This window comes from Curcuma longa, chromosome 4, assembly GCF_044706935.1.
Source record: "Curcuma longa cultivar G26 ecotype Majalengka, Jawa Barat chromosome 4, ITB_CL_G26_1.1, whole genome shotgun sequence".
Classification (NCBI taxonomy): Eukaryota; Viridiplantae; Streptophyta; class Magnoliopsida; order Zingiberales; family Zingiberaceae; genus Curcuma; species Curcuma longa.
Window position 1 is genome coordinate 12,724,721 of NC_133864.1, and position 20,393 is coordinate 12,745,113.

Consider the following 20,393-nt stretch of genomic DNA (forward strand, 5'->3'; position numbering starts at 1 on the left):
AAGCAGAATTGGCAAGATAAAATGCGAGCGATAGGCACGATAAAATGCCAAATGACAGGGAACTGGACCTAAAGTTTAGTGGATGTGATTTGTGATTCCAAATAGTCTGCAGAATTCTGATTAATAATTACTAGAAAATATCCTACAAATTGGGGGAATTCGAAACACATGCATTAACCCCCGTACAACAGAGTAATAATCTAACACGCTGGACCAGTGTGATCCGTTCCATTCACTTTGAGCTAAACTCCATCTGTTATACTTCAAATATACCGGGGATATAGAGTACATCGGAATTGCATCCCTGTTATGAAGCCAAGGCGCAATCGTACAAAGAGATTCACAACTAAGTAGGTTTAGGCAGATCCTGTGACATCGCCGATTTGACTCGGTAGACTTTATTATTTGGCATCAGCTGCTGCTTATCGTTTATGTTTCTGGATGAAAACTCTTGCCTGCCAAATCCGCCAGAATGACCTCTGATTGCTTGTTCACTAGGCGAGTCCATAGGCTCTTTCCTACTAATATTGCTCCTATAACCTCTCGTCATTTGCTTGTCGATCCAGTTCATAGGTGGGAATGGTGGAGGTGGACCAACATCCTGGATGGACTGTTGTTGCTGTGCAGAAAAAACAGGGCTTTGCATTCGTATCTGAGACTGTTGTTTTGGACCATTTTCCAATCTCAGCTGCGACACATCTGGTACATTATCAGTGTACTGACCATAAGAATATGATGACTGACCATGATAGTTTGATGACTCTGGCATCCTTGTGTTTTGTTTACTAAATTGGGTGTCATGAAGTTTTGGCCTCGAGTTTGGGAAACCTTGCATACCAGTATTTGAATACTGATAATAATTCAGATTCTCAGAATAGCCTCTTTCATATCCGAGTGGGCCAGTAGGTTTGCCTTTGATGCCAAAAGTTGGGGCATTGCGATATGCTAAGTCAAGCGAGCCTGCATTGTTGTTGGACCTAATCTGTAAAGAATTTTTAACAAGACGATGTGCTGCTTCTCCGAGGAGAGGACCGGAGAGAGCTCCAGAGACCTGTGGCCTGAAATTAATGTTTAATCAGAAAGCAGAAATCGTGCATAAATTCTAATGTAAGCATTGTCCTGAAATCAATCAGAAGGCAGAAAAATGCAGTAATACTGAAAGCATAAAAATGAGTTAGCCCACTGTCGATCGTCTTAGAAAAGGAGAATGAACCTGCAAATTCCAAAATTGAAATCCAACTTGATGAACATAGCTAACCTACACGCACCATAGTTGCTATGCTGAGAGTTTCCAGGTTAAAGGGGTATGAATATATACCTCTCTCTATTTTGACGTCGCCCATAGTTGTCTTCATGCCACAGCCCAGGAAAAGGTTTAATATCGTATGATCTCAATATCTGTCCAAGCAGCAATTTTTTATTTAGCATTAAGTAACACGGTACTACATAGCAATAATCTTTTCATTAATATATTATCTGTCCCAGATGTTCAAAACAGAATTACCAAATGAGAAAATGTGGTTTCATGATATAATAATACACATCAGAAACTAAATCCGTTTACAAATCCTTTTAATATAAAAAGGATACTATCAGTGCACAACCATGTAACAAGACTAGAATAGCTAATAGCTCATGCTATATAGTCCCGCTGGTAGCGAGCTTGCAAATTCATTTTCAGTTGAGGAAAAAAAAGGAGAAAAGATTCACAAAATTTGTTGTAAAGTCTGTGTCACCATTTCTATTGTTGACTCAAGCGACTTTGAATATTTTATAAAAAATTATCTTCAATTTTGATCCAAAAAAGTATCTAGAAAGACAATGTGTTCGAAACATAAAATATATATATACTTAATGAGAGCACAAGATTTAATATTTTTGAATCTCATAGATATACAATAATCCTAACCTTAACTTTTAATGTCTAGAGTAATAGCCACAATATGTTGCACTCAATAGATGGTAGTTGGGTTATCCAAAAAGGAATAATTAGATTTAAAAGTTTTTAATATCCCTATATTGCCCAAGCTATTTCTAGTCATCTCAATAATATTGATCATTTTCATGGCATAAATGACAATGTTTCAATTATTTTTGATAATACATTGAATAATGATACTGCAATAATTAATTTAAAATTAAAATGTAATTATATCATGTTAAGTAGAATTTTTTTCTTCATATTTGCTGTATTTGCCATGCTAATTCTTTATATAGAAGATGGACTTAAAATTAATTATGAGAATATTTCAAAGTTTGGGAATGCAATTTGATTTGTTCAATCATCATTGTAAAATATTCTAAAAATACGTGCACACTAATATAAAATAATGTCTACTGATGTATATACCATAGATGGAAGTCAATCTATCTATATACCAAAATCAACCTTAAAATTTAAGCACCTTTAACAACTTTTTTAGAAGATAGATTTAATGTAAACCCATTAGAAGATCTTAATTCATTATATGTTGAACACACAAGCAACCTTTTAGAATTATTTTATTGTAAAAATGATTTTTTTTTTGTTGCATATATTCCAAGTTCACACCTAATGCTAATATTAGTGATCTATTTAAAAATTATAGATATTGTTAGAATATTTAGGAATTGTTAGAATATTTAGGAATAAATATTCTGTTAGGGATAAATATTCTATTAAGGATAAATATTCTGTTTTACTTTTTTATAGAATAATTCTCCTAGAATAGGTCTCTATATTCATGTATAAATAGGGGCTTATATCTTATAATAGAATAAGAGAGAGAAATCCATTGTCTTATTATTTTACATGGTATCAGAGCCAAGGCTAGGTTTAGGGTTATCCTACCAAACCAATCCTCTTCATTCTCTCTCTCTTTGTTCGCTACGCGTTTTCCTCGCGTATGCTCGTGTTTAGGTTTGGTTTTTCCTCCCTCCTTAGGTTTAGGGTTATCCGCCCAAACCAATCCTCTTCCTTCTCTCTCTCTGTTCACCACGCGTTTTCCTCGCGTGCGTTTCTATTTGCCGTCTTTCCTCATCGCGCGTTTTCCTCGTCGCGACGCAGTAATCTCAGCGGCTTCCTTCTCTCTCTGTTCGCCACGCATTTTCCTCGTGTGTTTCTGTTCGTCGTCTTTCCTCGTCGCGCGTTTTCCTCGTCGCGACGCATCAATCACAAGAGGCTTCCTTCTTTCTCTGTTCGCCACGCGTTTTCCTTGCGTGTGTTTCTGTACGCCATCTTTCTTCGTCGCATGTTTTCCTTATCGCAACGTAGCAATCGCAGCGGCTTCCTCGTCGTGCGTCTTCCTCGACGCGACGAGCAACACGTCTCCGCTGTCGCCTTCCTCGTCGCGTGTTATCCTCGTCGCAACGCAGCAATCGCAGTGGCTTCCTCATCGTGCGTCTTCCTCGACGCGACGAGCAGCACGTCTCCTCCGCCGCCTTCCTCGTCGCACGTTTTCCTCGTCGCGACACAGCAATCACAGCGGCTTCCTCGTCGTGTGTCTTCTTCGACGCAACAAGCAACACGTCTTCCTCGCGACACCACTCTTCCCGTGGTCGCGCGCTCTTGTTTCTTCCTCGCAACGCCACTCTTCCCGTGGTTGTGCGCTCTTGTTTCTTCCTCGCGACGCCACTCTTCCCGTGGTCGCGCACTTCTGAGCAGCATGTCTTCATCACGCGGCTAGGGTCTTGACGTAAGGATCGCGCCGTCTTCTTCTGCTCGTCCGCATCTCCTCTCTTCTCAACAGAAGCAGCAACATCAGCCGCTTCTCTTCTCCGCTGTCCTCTTCCAATAACGTCAACAAGCTAGCAAGTTCCAGCTCTCCGAATGTCAAGCTCATGCCAAATCAGGGGGAGCCTCTTTCAGATCCTGAATGATACAGGCAATTAGTAGGGAGACTAAGCTACGTTACTGTTACTCATCCGGATATCTCATTTATAGTAAGTGTAGTAAGTCAACTCTCCATGCAAGGAACATTGGGATGCTGTAACAAGTATTATCCGATATATCAGAGGTGCTCCAGGAAAGAGTCTTTTGTATGAAGACAAAGGACATCCTCGAATTGACTACATATGTAACAAGCTGAGTACATATGATTTATATCCTCCAGTTTGAGGGGGAGTGTTAGAATATTTAGGAATTGTTAGAATATTTAGGAATAAATATTCTGTTAGAGATAAATATTCTGTTAGGGATAAATATTCTGTTAAGGATAAATATTCTGTTTTTCTTTTTTAGAATAATTCTCCTAGAATAGGTCTCTATATTCATGTATAAATAGGGGCTTATATCTTGTAATAGAATAAGAGAGAGAAATCCATTGTCTTATTATTTTACAGATATAATAACTTATATCATAAATTTATTAAATCTATAGATATAATCTATAGATATATCTATAGATAACTTATTTCATAAATTTATTAAATCTATGCAAGAAAATTTTTAAAAATATTATTCTAATATCCTTGATATTATTTGCATAGCTATAATTTTAGATTCTAGATTTAAATGTAGGTTTTTATAATTGAAATACTATGCAAATAGGGAATTAGAAAATGTACAATAAAATTTGGTTTAAATTTGGAGAAGTCAAGATAAAATAAGGAAATTTATTTATTAGGGAAAATTATTTTTTAGAATTAATTATTTATAGACCAAGTTAAGGGTTAGATTATTTCTCCTCTAGTTTTTAGGATAATGCAGGAAATTTAGAAAGAGACTCCAACCCCTTTGTTTGAATTATCTTCAGGTTAATGAAATTTGAGTTCTCTTTGAGTTTAGTTTTCTCATGAAATATTACTCTCTCCTCTCTCCTTGTATGAGATTATATATCCCTCTTTTTGCAAAAACACTGCTCCTTCCTTAGGTCGTCCTTGTTCCTGTATGTTGTTTGTAGCTCCTATTCTCCATTTGAGCATTGTCAAAAGCTTATCCTTTCTTATGGCTAAAAAAACTTCTATCCCTTTCTGTGCCCTCACGATGAATAACAAACTGTCATAGTGCTAATTTCAACTTTTCTCTGAGATCATAAAATTTATAATTTAATCTATGATCATTGAGATATCAAATATAATCAGACAAAATTGAGGTTGCCGATTCTAGTCATCTTACCAGATAAGCCTACCATCAAGGCAATTAATGCTTTGAACTTGGAACTTAGTCGTTGCAAATTTCATAGAAAAATTTACATGAGGCTTGCATTAGCTTGACCTATCCATTTAACAATTACTATTTATCTTTTATGTGAAGGCTATGTGAAGAACAATGTATGGACAGCTGATACAAATATTTATCTTATAAAACAATCATCAAACAATAAACATTACTGATACAAATATATATAGATATTCACATAATCATAATATTGGAATTACCTTCGCTGGCATTTTTACGCCTTTAGGAGGTTCGGGGACATGTGGGTGATATAGAGGATTCATGAACGTAGCATTTCTACAGAATAAAGGACACAGAAATAAGCATAGTCAGCATAAGCATCATTAATTAATGTAAAACTAAAATAGTTTTTCAATTCCAAGATGGGAATCAGTAATTCTGCAAAACAAAAACTTACAAGACTCTATTGTTTTCAACATCAATTAAACCTTTAATTGGAGTAGGTATTGAAGTACTGTAGCGATTCCTCTGACACAAACAAAGGAACCCATTCATTCCATCACTGCCATGAAGTGGATAAGGTTAGAGTTCATAAGGGAAAGAATACCAACACAATCCATTGACTGCATAATGATGGGAAACAGCGTAACCTGAAATTTGTTTCGATTGGAATACAATAGAGTGGCTGCTCTTGAATTGACAGATGGGAAAATGCCTGATATAAGTAAGCAATCTGCACTGTCAATCGATGACTTTGATGAACATAGATTATATCATACATGATCCTATTGCGTGTTTTCTCTCCTTCCTGGAAGTATTATCTGATGGTTAGCGTTTCAAAAGAATGTTTTGAATACTGAATCAAAGATCATAAGAAGAAACACATCAACACCGTTAAAGTGTCTTCAAGTTTCTGAGTTTCAGCAAGTAGTAGCCTCTCGTCAATGAATGGTAGTTTTGCAACACCCTAAGTAGGAAACAAAGTCACCATAAGGCAGCATGTCAACGGTTAGATTAACAAAGCAGTTGTACATAATCAGCAAGAATGACACACCTGCCATGCAAAACGTTTGCCATTCATGTCTATCTCAAAGTCTGAATGGCAAAAAGCATATAAATATTTTTTTTCATTACGAAGGCACTTTGATAAGAAGAGAAATACGGAAAATAAGAAAAACAATGCATGTAACAAGTTTACCTTTTGGATACAAAGAACATAATGGTGATTTTGGATTAGTCATCAATGCCCCATATTGCTTAGGCAAAGCATTTGAACTTCAGCACCAACACAAACATTGTTTTTTAACATTATGTCCACATTCAAGTACAGTTTAACCACTAAATGTAATCATCATACACATAATTTAAACTGACCTGGAAGGAGGCAGCGTTCCCATTAATTGATCAAATGGCTTAAATGGTTGACCAAGAAAAAAGGTGATCTCCAAATCAGCCAAACCTGTTAGATCGGATGCAAAAGGGGCATAGTGATAGGGATAGAACCTGGAAAGAACATCTGTCAGTTTTAAACTGTTTTGGGCATTGTAAACATTATTACCAAAAAACAATAGATTGAGAAATTTCATTGCATTTTTAAGGTGCAAAAAAACTGAAAATATGGTATTGTGGTCAAGTAATAGAAGAGAATATGTTTTGAGCACGTAGCAACTTATCATACAACAATTTTCTTTTCTTTTTTGAGAAAAAGGCAGAAATCCTACCAGTCACCAAATTATTCACTTGTAAGCCAATAAATTATAAAAAATAAGCCCATAAAAACTACTGAGTAGGTCTCCAAATTAACTAACATGGAATGCATGAAGTGGTATATAGTACACATGCAGTGATACGTATTTCTATATTAATACTGGTATACAAAGGAAAAGATACTATGCTAGAAATCATGTTTATAGCATTACATTAAAAAAACAATTAAAAAATTTTGCTTTGATATTAAGAAAACAACTGTTTAATATGTTTGCCAACCTTATCAGATTCTATTTACAATTGACATCCTACACAAGGAGTAGAGAGTTCTTAAATCTCAATTCAAGTAACATCAGACTGGGATAAAGCAAGAGACTGAAAAACTAAACTCAGGAGGCATAGTAAAGTAATTACTGCCACAGATAGGAAATAACATTACATAACAGCAAACTCTCAAAACAAATACCAACCACTGCCAAGAGCAGACACCTTCGTAGTAGTATCTCATTATCCAGCAAAGGCCTTCGACATATTTCTGTACCTGAAAAATCAGAATGCATGTGTTAGAAAAAAAATTGGACTAAAAAAGGTTGCATCAGTTGATAGCTCCTTTCACGTTTCAAAACATAATGTAACAGTTAAGCACAATTTATAATTAGAAGATAGAAGGCAGCTGCCTCAAACAATATTGTGTTCCACTTGGAATAAAAAAATATGAATGCCATAGAAGTTGAAAATCAATCTTTTGAAAGGAAGAAGCAGCTGCCTCAAACAATATTTAGTTTCATTTGGAATAAAAACAATATTAATGCCAGAGAAGTTTATAAACACGATTCTGGAAGGAAAAAACAGGAGAATTTATGAAGACGAACATGACAATTTTGTTTTTATACTCTCCTACTATTGTCTCCAGCACAATTTCCAAACAAATGGCCGGTTGAGTACTATTGTTAGCATGGCAAACACCTCTATTGGATGACTTTAATGCAGTGCAAAGTTTTATGAGACATATGGTCACTTCGATCTCATATAAAGAGCAAAAAATTTGAAAGTGACTCACGACATCTCTTTTGACATTTTCAATCAGTTTTGGTTCTTGTACTCCAAACTTCTCAGCATAATATCGTTCTTTGTATCCAGGTTCACCTAATTTCACCTGAAAAACAATCCACCATACTTTGAAAAGCTCTTTGATGGCATATCTTCTACAAACCAAAGTTGGAAACACTTGAATGATCTAAAAACAACATACAGGGCAAGGTAACTAAAACAAGCAGCAAATCTAGTATAACTGTGTGAAACATTTACCCAATAAAGTAGATCTACATGCAATAAAATTTTACTATCTTATTGCAGATTAAAACTTAACTGTTCCTCTAAATTGGTTATGATTTAAAAATACTTTGTTGAACTTTGTATCACAATACTAGATTTTGTCAAGCTGTACATCCCATATGGACACAAACCCAAAAATAATCAATATTGATTTTTTTTGTCCATGTGGTTTGGGGGATTTCCAATTTTCAAAGATTTCTGAGATTTCACGCTTTTTATATTATTCTCACCAAAAATTCACAAAAGCAAAAAAACTAAGATTAATAGGAAACTAAAATATATAAAATTCTAGAAATACAATCATGTTGCCAACGTGGAAGGAGAAGGCATGGTGGAAGGGGGCTTAACGCATATGTAAACAACAATCTTGTGAAATCATGAAAAGTAGAAAGGATGTCAAGTATATTTGTGTTGCCAACATGGAATGAGAAATGATAGCTAATGCAGGGGACAGATGCAGGGATGGGTGGTGGAGGCAACTAAGTTGATCATATGGGATCATAAAAAACAGAACACAAAAGCCAGAAGAGGACGGGCCAAAAATCACGCAACTCCTCTAAAAAAAATATTAATTGATTAGTTGCACAGTTGTATTTGATTATAAATAACATACAAAATATATAACCGTTAGTTAACCATATGATATAATTTAATTAATCTATTATATGTGTTATAAATATTGGCTCAGATCACATTCTTTTGAGTTTTATACCAAAAACTGAAAACTCAACCCAAACCTAAAATAGAAAATTTGGGGCTGATATTAGTGATTTTATTGCCCACCTCTATGCTAGAGCTTATTCTCATGGCTCAGAGATTTGATAAGTGGCTACAAGCTTGAATTTCCTTGATGCGTGAATGGAAAACAGGTTGTAGGGTGGGAAATAGAAAGTGTTTGGCGCCAGGTGGGGTCATGCATGCAACAAGATTGAGACATGACACATGCAAGCTTTCTTGTGCCTAGTGTGATGGTGGAGAGAAGTTGTTGGGAGGTTGAAGGGTTGTGGAAGTGAAAAGAAGACAGGGAAGTCAAAGAGTGGAAATAGGGTGCTTCAGAAATCTATTATAGGCTCTGCTTTGATAAAACAATAAACACAGGTGGGGGATAAATATAACAGAAGATGAAGTTCCTTTCTACTTTAAAAAAATTATGGTCAACTGCCCGTCAGTCAGAATTCATGTGTTGAGCTCTGAGGAACCCTCAAGCCTTCAGCATCAGGTCCAGTTTGTCGGCTACAGATATCTAGTCATACCCTGGTCTGAGGTCCAATGCCCTTTAGGTCCCAGCTACTGAGTGAGGGAAGAATGATTGGACAAGTGTTGCACCCACCTGCAGCAGGATGAGGCCAACAGAACAAAGGGAAGGGAGGGGGTATCATGTTAAAAAGCAGATCCCTAAAAGGGGAGGGCAGACCAATCTGCATCCCTCAAATTTCCCTATACCAAGTGGGAGGGAATGCAGGCACTATTTGAACTTGGACAAGATAAAAAATATCACAGAGCATGATGAGGGGGAGTGGATAGCGAAAAGTGAATTTGTGAAGAGATGCTTAAAGATGCCAAATGCAAGGTAGTTACAAATTTCAAGCCAACTGGTGCAGCATCATGAAAGAGAGGAGAAAGTCACAAGTAAATTTTTTAAAAGATCGCTTGAATGATGAAATGTGAACAGGGTTTCTTCTACAGAAACCAAAACAATCTCATTTTGTAAGAATCAGATTGCAAAATAGGCTACAGCTGCTAGATAGTAAAAGTATAGATAACAAAATAAAACCAGAAATATAAAAGTAAAGTTTAGACTACGAAATGAGTATTCTTTATTGAAACAATTATTTTTGTGGTCTATTTTTATCATATCACAGTCAAATTACTTGTCCAAGGATGCATCACAAAGAAGAAACAGGTGAATATATCAAATTGAATGTTAAATAAACATAACACGATGCATTTAAAGTAGAATCAAATAGTTGGGAACTATCACTTAAGTAAGCCTATTTGTATGGCCTTTGTCTGAGACAATAACAAAAGAAAAAGCTGATTACAATTCATGATAAATTCATTGCATAATGAAGCCAGATAATTTATTTTATGCTTTACAGGTACCTAATTCATTGGCAACAGAATTAGTTACATTTACGAATAATCAACACCAGGCAAACCTTGTCAGTGGATGCAGATTGAAGATCCTCTGATTCAGAACCCTCTTTCTGCATTCTGAGCTTTATTTCTTCATTGTTTTCATATGCCTGACATCCATCATTAAAACATATTACTATATGTGAAAGCAGGCCTGACAACAAACTTACCCAAATCATTCACTAACACAAAGGGAAAGTAATATTTAATAAGCATGCAACAACATCATTCAAAGAACAAGGAGGAATATGCGCATAACATTCCTGTTCAATGGCAACAAGCAAGGTTCTATGAAGCATCTGCCTAGGCAGATTTAGGAGACAGCATAACATCCACAGATTGTATATTCGATCTTGAAGTGCAGTTTGAAAAGAAAATATTTGCCTCATTTGAACTGGTTTAGATAGAATCAAATTAAATTGAAATGCTAAGCTACCCTAGTTGGTAGACTATCACTTAAAACTTGTTTTGCAAGTGATAGCCACTTTGGATAGTAATTGTATCCATGTTATTTACATACAACATCGACTGTACATTGTTATATGCATTGTTGACTAATATAGATTGTTGCATCTTGCTTTCTTCATTAGATAATTCCCATATATTTTTTCAATATGAAAGTACAAATAGGATGTTTTGATTAATACTCTATTATATATTAGTTGTTTTTGTTAATACATTTTTTTATGTTTACAACACTACCCACATGCCCGAATGCTACATTTTACACTATACAATCACCAATTACATAGATTGTCTGCATATGCTTGTTGAACTTCACAAAAGGAACATAATAGTTGAATGAAAAATATGGTAAGAGATGGGGATTGGATGGAAAAGCAATAGGTAATACATTGTATAGTTTGCAGCAATATATGTCTTTGAATATAATATCTGTCTTAGAATATATTGATCTTTGGCTAAGAAATGGCATGGGAATAAAAAGGACAAAATAAAATCAAAGATAAAGGACCTCTTAGATTCCTGATTGATCTAAGAAATGCAGTTTTATTGTTAGAAATCAATTTTAGATTTTTATTAAATTTTCTCCAATTATTGTTTTATTATACAGATTTTACTTGAAAATATTGTGCATATATTTATTTTTATTTTGCTAGGTCTAGCAACCCTATACCTTTTAGGCATCTAAGCTCTTGCACAGGTCTCAAAAAAAGATTATTTTATTTCATTCATTAAACTTTCAATAGAATATGTTTTCTTTAACTTCTGTCTAATCACCAATCAAGGCATGTAACCATGAGATTACCATCAGCTACACACGGGTCTAGCAATCCTGGTAAAATTTTAATAAGGGTCTAGAAAAAAGACTTCATTTTATTTCATTCATTCAACTTTTTTTTTAAAAAAAAAATTTCTTTAATTTCCGTCTGATTACCAATCGAAGCATGCAATCATAAGACTAGCATCAGCTAAACACGGATTTATACACAGGTTCCTGCTTGTGTTGCTCACTAAGACTAGCTTAGTGAGGCATGTAATCATGGTACTGCCATCACTACACAAGGATTTATATATGGGTCCCTGCTTGTGCAGCTCACTAAGACTAGCTTTTTCTATCAACTGAGAAGTAATCAAAAGGCAGATGGAGGATTTATTATTTTGTAGCAGACAACATAGAAATCCAACCCAGCAACACCCAGAAGCAAGAGGATGGAGAAAAAGGGAGACTCTGCTAATCTCCTTTCAGTTCTCATAGAACAAGAGGGACCATACTGCAGCCTACCAGAGAGAATTTCCATAAACCATGAACCAACGAAATGGGAAAAGGCTTCCATACGGGAAAGCCGTGAATAGACATAAAGTGGCCTTCATGACAATAGCATTAACATTTTTGTTTAATTCTACTCCTATTACACTGTTAAATTTATGCCCTAAAAGCCAACCAACAAAGAATTGGAAAGACAAATTGATAAACCAGTAGAAACTCTCTGACCAATCATTGGCTCTTTTAATATTGATTAAGGAGATAGCATACCTGGATAAGATAATCACAATAGAGAAGAAAGACACTCATTGGTTGAAGATAAATGGCTCCAATTTTTTATACATATTCAGTGAACTAAAAAGTCCATTAACATTGTTTCCTACTTAAACTAAATTTGCAACACCAACTAATGACAGACCACCTTACATGGATTAATCCAAATTCAACTTTTTTGCTTGAAGCAACAAGAATGCCAAATCAAATCAAGCCAACAAACGTTAACATGTCAAAGCACTAAAATAAGTGTATATAGAATAATCACAACCTTTTTGGCTAAAGGACAAAAGTGATTAAATGAAATCGCTTCAATAAGTTAGTTAAGACTCATAGAACCCCAGTTCCAAAGTTACTTATGAAAACATGTGCTCCACCATGCTTAAGCATGAAAGGGTGCTTTGATGTTAACATGCACCATATCCAAAATCCCAACATGTTGCATCAACAAGTGTAGCAGACTATGGTGTGCTTATATTAAGGTGGCGGCCTCCTTCCTCCAAAATGATTAATATGGGATGGATTTAATGGACTTCCCACTTCTTTCAATGAGAAGTAATAGCCAATTTCCAATAGAACAATATATAAAAATAGATTTTCACCTGTTGAATGCGAGCTCTCTTTTGAAATATTTGGTCTTCATAAACTGCAACTGACTGAATAAAATGTTCCACCCGATCCAATGAAACCTGTAGACATGAAGGTAAGTGATATCAAAATAAATCTAGTATAGAAATAAAATAAAATAAACGACACAAACATGGAGAACAGAATTATTTTGTCAGATGTGTGAATTATTGATGTATCACCAAGGTACAAGAAGCTGTATGTGTATCACCAAGGTATACAAAAGCTAAAAATTCAATGTCCAAGCAGAAATGATGTAAACTTAATGGTTCAGTTCTAAGTTGAATAGTTCTCGCATATATATAACACACTTCTTTCTCATTTCCTGACATTTACACCTCCAACTGTATGTGAATCATCCCTACATCTCTAGGATTAATCGGGTAGATATTTAAGTTAAAATACCAGATAATTAAATTTGTAATCTACAGATTTAAATTGCATAGAGCAATATAAGATTGCATCTGCTATAACGTGTCAAAGTCCAATCAGCCTCCAAGATCAGAATAAGCTTCACTCACATAGACCATCATGTCATGGACAATAAATCATGCATAACAAGTATATATAAAAAGGGCAGCCAGGTGCACGAAACTCCCACCAATGCGAAGTCTCAGGGAAGAGTCTATTGTACGTAGCCTTACCCTGCTTTACAAGATGATGTTTTTGAAACACAAACCCATGACCTCTAGGTCACACGACAACAACTTTACCGTTGCACCAAGACGTAACAAGTATACATGCAATTTAAAAATATTAACAAATAATCACAAAAATTACCAGTTAATAGAACATCAATAAGTAAAAGTACCTCTCCAGCATCCGTTAGGTAACCACCCATTGCTACAAATTCCCGTTTATAAACATACATAAGAAGGTTTATTGAACCCTGCAGCACAAAATCATCTTTAGCATAAACAAGCACATACCAGGACTCCTATTAAAAATATTGTACATCACAATCCCAAACGAAAATATAAACCTTGTTACATAAAATAAGAAAAAAAAAAGTTTCAAGGAATAAAGGACTATAAAAGAAAGAAGAGTAAGGAATTGGTTCACTACAAACCTCACGAATTTCCAAAGTGGGCATGTGTGGTAGAAAGTCATTCCCAACAAAGAAACACATAAAGACAAAATCATCCACAAGCCGTTCAAAGTTTATTGGAAATGGAGCATCACATATTTCCATATCATTTTCCAAGTATTCCCGCAAAACCCAGGTGTTAAGATACTGTGAACAAGGAGAAAAAAAGTCGAATTTATAGGGACAAGCTAATGATTAAAATGTAATACTTCAACAGATGTATTGAATAAGCAGACAATTAAATACATTTTGTTGCTAGAATAAACCTGATATTTCTTTTTGTAGATAGGTGAACTCTCCATAGACTTCTTATCCTCTCTACAATCAGCTGCAAGATGTCCAGTTTGGCCACACAGGAAACATTTCTCCTGTTGCCCTGGCATGGTTATCACCTGTCAGTTACATTGTTTTTCAGTGAAGATAACTTAGTTAAAGGAATGTAAATTGTAGAGGCAAAAGGCGACCAAGAACAAATGATGCACATGGTAGTGAATAGCAAGCAAACAAACATATACTTAATATTCACACTATATATCTTCATAACTAGAAACTTTTATGGTAGATGGAGAATTCAGCTTCTTGATACATTGAACTTGTAATTTCTGGATGCAGCTTTACAAACTTCATCGACATCAATGAAACACTTCCTCAAAGATTTGAATTTCAGCAAATAGGTGCTTTAAAACTCAAAGGAGTCCAACAATGTGACCTTCCCCTTGTATACAAAAGGATTATGCAATTCAAATATTGCAAGAATATCCATGGAATCAGATTTTCATCTGATTTTGAGTGATATAATTACCAAGATATTTCTCTACGTACTCAAGAACAAATTACAAACCAAATTTACATAGAACAATAACAAGTTATTAGTCCCAACCATTTAGGGTCAGCTACATAAACTCCTCGTCATTGAACTCTATGTTAAGAGCACATATTGCTAGTTCTTGGTCAAATTCACATACCTCCCTTAGAATTGAAAAGTGGACCTCATGTGTTGCTAAAGAAAGCATTATCAGATCTGCATCCTGGAAAATAGCAAAGAAATATTAAAACAGATGGATAACCACAGATTAAGGTTTGTAAGATTTCAGGGTTAAAGAGAACACACCAGGCCATATAAACAATGGCGTGTGTTCGGGTTGAAACCAGGAAGGTTGCGTTGCAAACGAATATATGACATAATTTTGTGTTCGCCCTCTCCCGGCACATTAGCATCCGACAATATAACCTTCAAATAATCATCCAATGCACATCTCCATGAATATTATAACAGAGAGAAGTTTCCTGAAATCAAATGATTAATAAAATAAACCAGCAATGATTACATCGCTGAGCAAGGAAATGATCCTAAAGCATGCATCTGATGATACAATGAGATTAACACCTTGATCGACTGCCATCCAGGAGTATGATTCAATCTCAAATGTATGAAATACTGAAGTGCAATTGAGAGTGCCGCCATGAACTCTGTCCCTGGTGTTATAACATTTGAGTCGGCTGTCTCAGGTTTCTCTACAGGAGACAGCTTTCTTCCTTCAAGCTCGAATTCCTTCCTCAACCTTTCCTCTTCTGCAGCCTGCAATATGCTTTCAATTAAGCATTGTCTGGGGTCCTTAACGACATTTGATAATGATAAGATTCTTACTGCCTCAGCTGCATCTTTTGCAGCTCTAAAACGCCGAGAACGTTGCTGATTCATTTTAGCCCTTGGAGCAACACCATCTGAAAGGTTTGCAAAGAATGCAATGCGGAAAAGTAATAATACCCAACAACAGAATGTGGAGACTTTGTATCTCACAGAGGAAAACTTAATTTAGGCAGCTGACCTATTGCCATATAGAACAGCCTTCGTGGACGAACCAGCCCAAAGAGATGATCAATATAGTCAAATATGGTCTTGAAAACATCATCATAAGTGGCAGGGGAAGGCTGCACACAGTGAACATTATTTGGCCTCATAGATGCAATAGAGAGACTTGAATTACTACAAAATATTTACAAAGAGAGAAGACTAGTGTTGCAAAAACAAGGGAATGAAGGGAAAGAAGTATAGAGATAGAGTACAAAGTTGATCCTTGTTTGTGTTTCTTTGGAGGGAGAGAAAAAAAGGAAGGATTTTTTATTTTGTGATTTTTTTACAGCATAAAAAAATAAAAACTAAGATAATCAAAGGAGTGGTTTTTATTTTATTTATAAAATAACAGGCACTTAGCTGAAATCAACACTTTCTGCCTGGAGCGTGTTTTAGACAAAATTGAGGAATTATTTCCCCAAATGTTTCTTTCCCAACCCATACTCCTACCATTGTTTCTCTCCCTCCTTTGCCTTGAAGGAAACATATGCATACACTTAAAATTCCTGGCATGTCTTAGGATATTGATTTCTGAAGTACCGAGACACATTAGTCACTAGGTGACTATTAAAGTATCGAGATACAAAAAATTATCTCTCACTATTTTAAACCATAGTAAATAAATCCATAACACTCTCACTAAACTTTGTGTGACAAAGGAAAACCCTACCTAATAGTGGCACACTAGGATAAAATAACCTAAAAAGCCAATCTATTTATAAATTAACAAAGGTCAATATAATTGGCATGTATCCTTATAATGTTAATTTGTCTTTCGAATAGATTCCTTCTATGTTGGACCAGTCTCGAGTCAATCATCTCATTTGATGGCATTACCTTCGAGGTTCATAGATGTTATCTCCGCTTTCACATGGTTTGGCATAGTGAAAGAAAAAAAGATCTCTTTAAATCCACTCAGCAGGATCATTGCCCTCCTAAAAAAGAAATCCCACCTTTATGTGTGAAAAGATGTTGTCTCAATCTTCAAAACATTAGCTCTATGATTTGTTGTCGTTGTCAAAATTGACTAGTTAACTCTCCTTGGGTTGGTGTGCCTAAACTTTATCCATTACCTATGCATTTCTTCAATTCATTTACTGTTGTGATAACAGATGTTATGGATGCTTCTAGTCACCCAAGTTTGGCTTTGTATTTATCAGATTGAGATATTTAAGTTGTCATGTTGGAACAGAATGTCTTCTCTTAAAGTCAGGTTAAGACTTAAGACCATGCACGATGTATGTGATCCTATGGTGGCAATATGATGATGGAGATGGAATCAATGTATGAAAGTGTAGGGAAATGATGGTGGTGGTGATGAGAGGTTGTTAATGTAGGGAAATTGGTGGTGATGAGGAGCTCTGATATCAAATTGATAGAAACTGAAAACCATATCATAAGAAATCATAGATAGACAAAAAAAGAAAGGGGCAATCACTTCGAGGGGATTGTCCTTCAACAGTAGGCATTTGATTCATTAACTTGCTTGATTTGTGCCCCCAAAAAACCTCCATGCTGATTTTTATTTATAGACATGCAGGATTGTCTTCACAACAATTAAACAACCAATTTTAATAATAACATCTTATAACTAATAAGAAAAAAACAATCTTTTGATGGTATCAAAATTTAGCACTAAACTGAACTGCACAAATGCACAAATAATCTGGGCAATCCATTTTTTCGCGCAAGCAAAATAAGGAGATGGCCGATGAGCTAAAAGCACCTTGCTTGAGAGGAAGCACTCCCACTTACCCTTCCCTCTGGGTGGAAACAGGGATGAATGATGTTGTTCATGTCGAGGTATAGATTGTCGAACTCGACGCCGCTAGGGTTGGGTCTCGTGAGATCCACGGGTTCCTCCTCGACCACGTCGGAGATGCATAAGGGGTAGCGGTCGGCGAGCCATCGGAAGAAGGCTGGCACTCCCATACTTCGTCTTCGCTTTCTTTCACGATCTGGATCGACAGCCCTCCGGATGACCCACGAATGGGCGAAGCGAGGGTAGAGCGAAAGGGCAACCGGAACACAGCGCCGAATCACGAACTCGAACCGCCCGCATCAATTATTTAACTGGTCCACCGAGCGGCTGGGGGTGGACTATTACGACGCGTGACGAGTTAAATATTCTATTCTTATAATAAAAATAGTAATTATAATAAAAAAAATTAGTAATTTTAAATAAATTTTATTGAAATGAATATGAAATTTATTCATAAATATCTAATTCATTTTATAATCGTATATATATTTGTGTCGGTGCCATGATTCAAGTGTAATTGGAAGTAAGGGTTTGAAATAATTATATTCTACTCTATTTAAGTTCATCTTGAGATTTAATTTCAATTTTTTTAATAAAAATAAAAATAAAAATTTTATTACGCACTATATAAAAATGATAAAAAATAAAAATAGTGATCATGCCAAATTAATTAAGAAAATAATAAGTTATTTAGGAAAGTTTATAATGGATTTGTTATTTTTTAAAGTTCTCAAGTAAATTGTTGATTTATCAAGAATATTTATTAAAAAAGAAATTTAGAACAAATATATAGATATTTACTAATGTTTGATATTAATCTTTATTAATGCAAATTATGTTGAATGATAATATTTCATAAATATCATTGACAAATTTATACGAGATGATTTCAAGGGAGGTGAACTATTATTCTATTCATCAACACCTTCCATTATTTGATTACATTCTTTTAGATAAAACATAAAAAAACTTAAAATATATACAATGTTAGTGACATCTAATGATACATAAGCACATTAAAATAATTCAACACAAAAAAAAAAAAGGTGTTGACACATTCAAGATCTAGCTGGTTCAGAGTCAGCAAGATATATTTAGATGATTTCACCTTGGTCTGAGCTGATCCGACTTTTCGACATACAAACTCTCGATTTATCGAATAGTTTGACCTACCGAACTATCGATCAATCCGATCTCTCTATCTGTCGACTGTTGGACTTTTCGAACCGTAAAAACCGTTTTTACATTGCGGAAACTCCGGAAGTCCATGCCAAAGGATCCGTGCGAAAAAATATAAAATTGTTTTTCTTGTACATATTTAGTTTACTCTACATCTACATGAAGAGTTTTATCTTTGGTGCGTGCCCTTCGTGAATCTCGCTCGTCTAAAACGTTGCCGAATCTCAAGAACGTCAAGCGTCACTCCTCTATTGGTATCCACACGGACAATATGGTGAAAAAATCGAAATACAAGGTGTGCTAGCGCCTCTAGCAAGTTCCGATCAATAGTAAAGGAGAGGAAGAAGAAGGAAGAAAAACCAAGGAAAGAGAGCAAGAAGATGGAGTTCACGTTGAAAATGAAAAACCACATTTTTTCACCTCTTGCGGCTGACCACATCAAGGACATTCATGGCTAATTAATCCCATTAAAAGCCTTAAGTTACAAACTCTTATTGTAACCCTCATGATGTGGCATCCATGATGATGTGGAGCATCATCATTGGTCACCTCTTATGCCACCTCACCTCAAAGTCAAATGGTCAAGTCAAGCATTGACCATGAGGTGACATAAGTCAAGTCAACATAGATGATGACATGACAAAAAATCAAGTCAACATTTATGATGACATGACACAAAAGTCAAGTCAAACTTGACTCCCAAAATCAAGTCAAACTTGACTATAAAGTTCTCTTTCTCAAGTCAAGTCAAACTTGACTTCTAATCTCCCAAAGTTGATCAAATCAACTCCACTAGTCTAGTTTGGATTATACTTAACCCAACTTGATTCATCACACGAATCTAATCCTCTTGGTTCATCATACAAACCTAATGTCCACCTAATTGTCCTTTGTGTGTGACCCTATAGGTCCTTGTAACGTTGGCAATGCCCCTAAACTCATTTAGGTGCATAAGTAGTGAGCGGTATCTAGCAACATATCACTACTACCCAAGTTACAAGAATGTTGAGATCCAACATCACCATTGTGACTACTAATTGTGACTCTTCACAATATGTGACAATGTCCTTCTATCCTTGATATAATGATTGATCAAACTGAAGCATAGACCGTGTCATCCTCTAATCAATCTATGTCTTGAACTCCAAGTAGACTCACTACAATCAAATGAGCTCAACATCACATGTTGACTCATTTGGACATGGTCATGCACTTTAGTGGTCTCAGTCTATCAAGAACTATGATATCACTCCCGTTATATAGGAGGGATAGATCCCATCTACATCACTCACATCCCTCCACATAATTTGTTACATACCCAGTAATCGCCTTTATAGTCCACCCAGTTACGGGTGACGTTTGACGAAGCCAAAGTAAGTAACTCCTTATGTAGGGAACCATGGTGACTTCAGGTCTAAGGACTAATAGTCATACTAATTGTCACATGAGAAAGTATATGACATTCATATAACGATCTATGATACTTTCTCATGGCGGGTCATTCAGTATACATTCTCCAATACATACCCATGTGTCAACTTGATATCTCATATCCATGACTTGTGAAATCAAGTCATTGAGTTAACCTATATGCTAGTCTCGTCGCAT

At 35.5% G+C, this 20,393-nt stretch overlaps 1 protein-coding gene across 1 annotated transcript; it reads right to left on the bottom strand.

Annotated features, from left to right (window-relative positions):
• Window positions 1–102: 102 nt before the first annotated feature.
• On the bottom strand, window positions 103–17,866 carry LOC141826784 (5'-3' exoribonuclease 4). Its single transcript, XM_074714085.1, has 22 exons — window positions 17,600–17,866; window positions 15,819–15,921; window positions 15,638–15,714; window positions 15,377–15,568; window positions 15,101–15,220; window positions 14,955–15,017; window positions 14,256–14,381; window positions 13,972–14,136; window positions 13,714–13,791; window positions 12,878–12,964; window positions 10,300–10,386; window positions 7,866–7,961; window positions 7,276–7,346; window positions 6,473–6,601; window positions 6,297–6,373; window positions 6,153–6,193; window positions 5,991–6,065; window positions 5,749–5,906; window positions 5,556–5,660; window positions 5,359–5,434; window positions 1,319–1,398; window positions 103–1,058 (listed from the first exon to the last, which is right to left on the bottom strand). The coding sequence occupies exons 1-22, from the start codon at window positions 17,774–17,776 to the stop codon at window positions 347–349; spliced, it is 2,895 nt and encodes a 964-aa protein (XP_074570186.1). The 5' UTR covers window positions 17,777–17,866; the 3' UTR covers window positions 103–346.
• Between the last annotated feature and the right edge of the window lie 2,527 nt (window positions 17,867–20,393).

Coding starts and splice junctions, on each gene's coding strand:
- LOC141826784 (XM_074714085.1), bottom strand. CDS start 17,776: ATGGGAGTGCCAGCCTTCTTCCGATGGCTCGCCGACCGCTACCCCTTA. Junction 7,962..10,299: donor AATCTGCATCCACTGACAAG/GTTTGCCTGGTG, acceptor ATTGTTTTTCAG/GTGAAATTAGGTGAACCTGG. Junction 6,602..7,275: donor GGTGTCTGCTCTTGGCAGTG/GTTGGTATTTGT, acceptor TGTTCTTTCCAG/GTTCTATCCCTATCACTATG.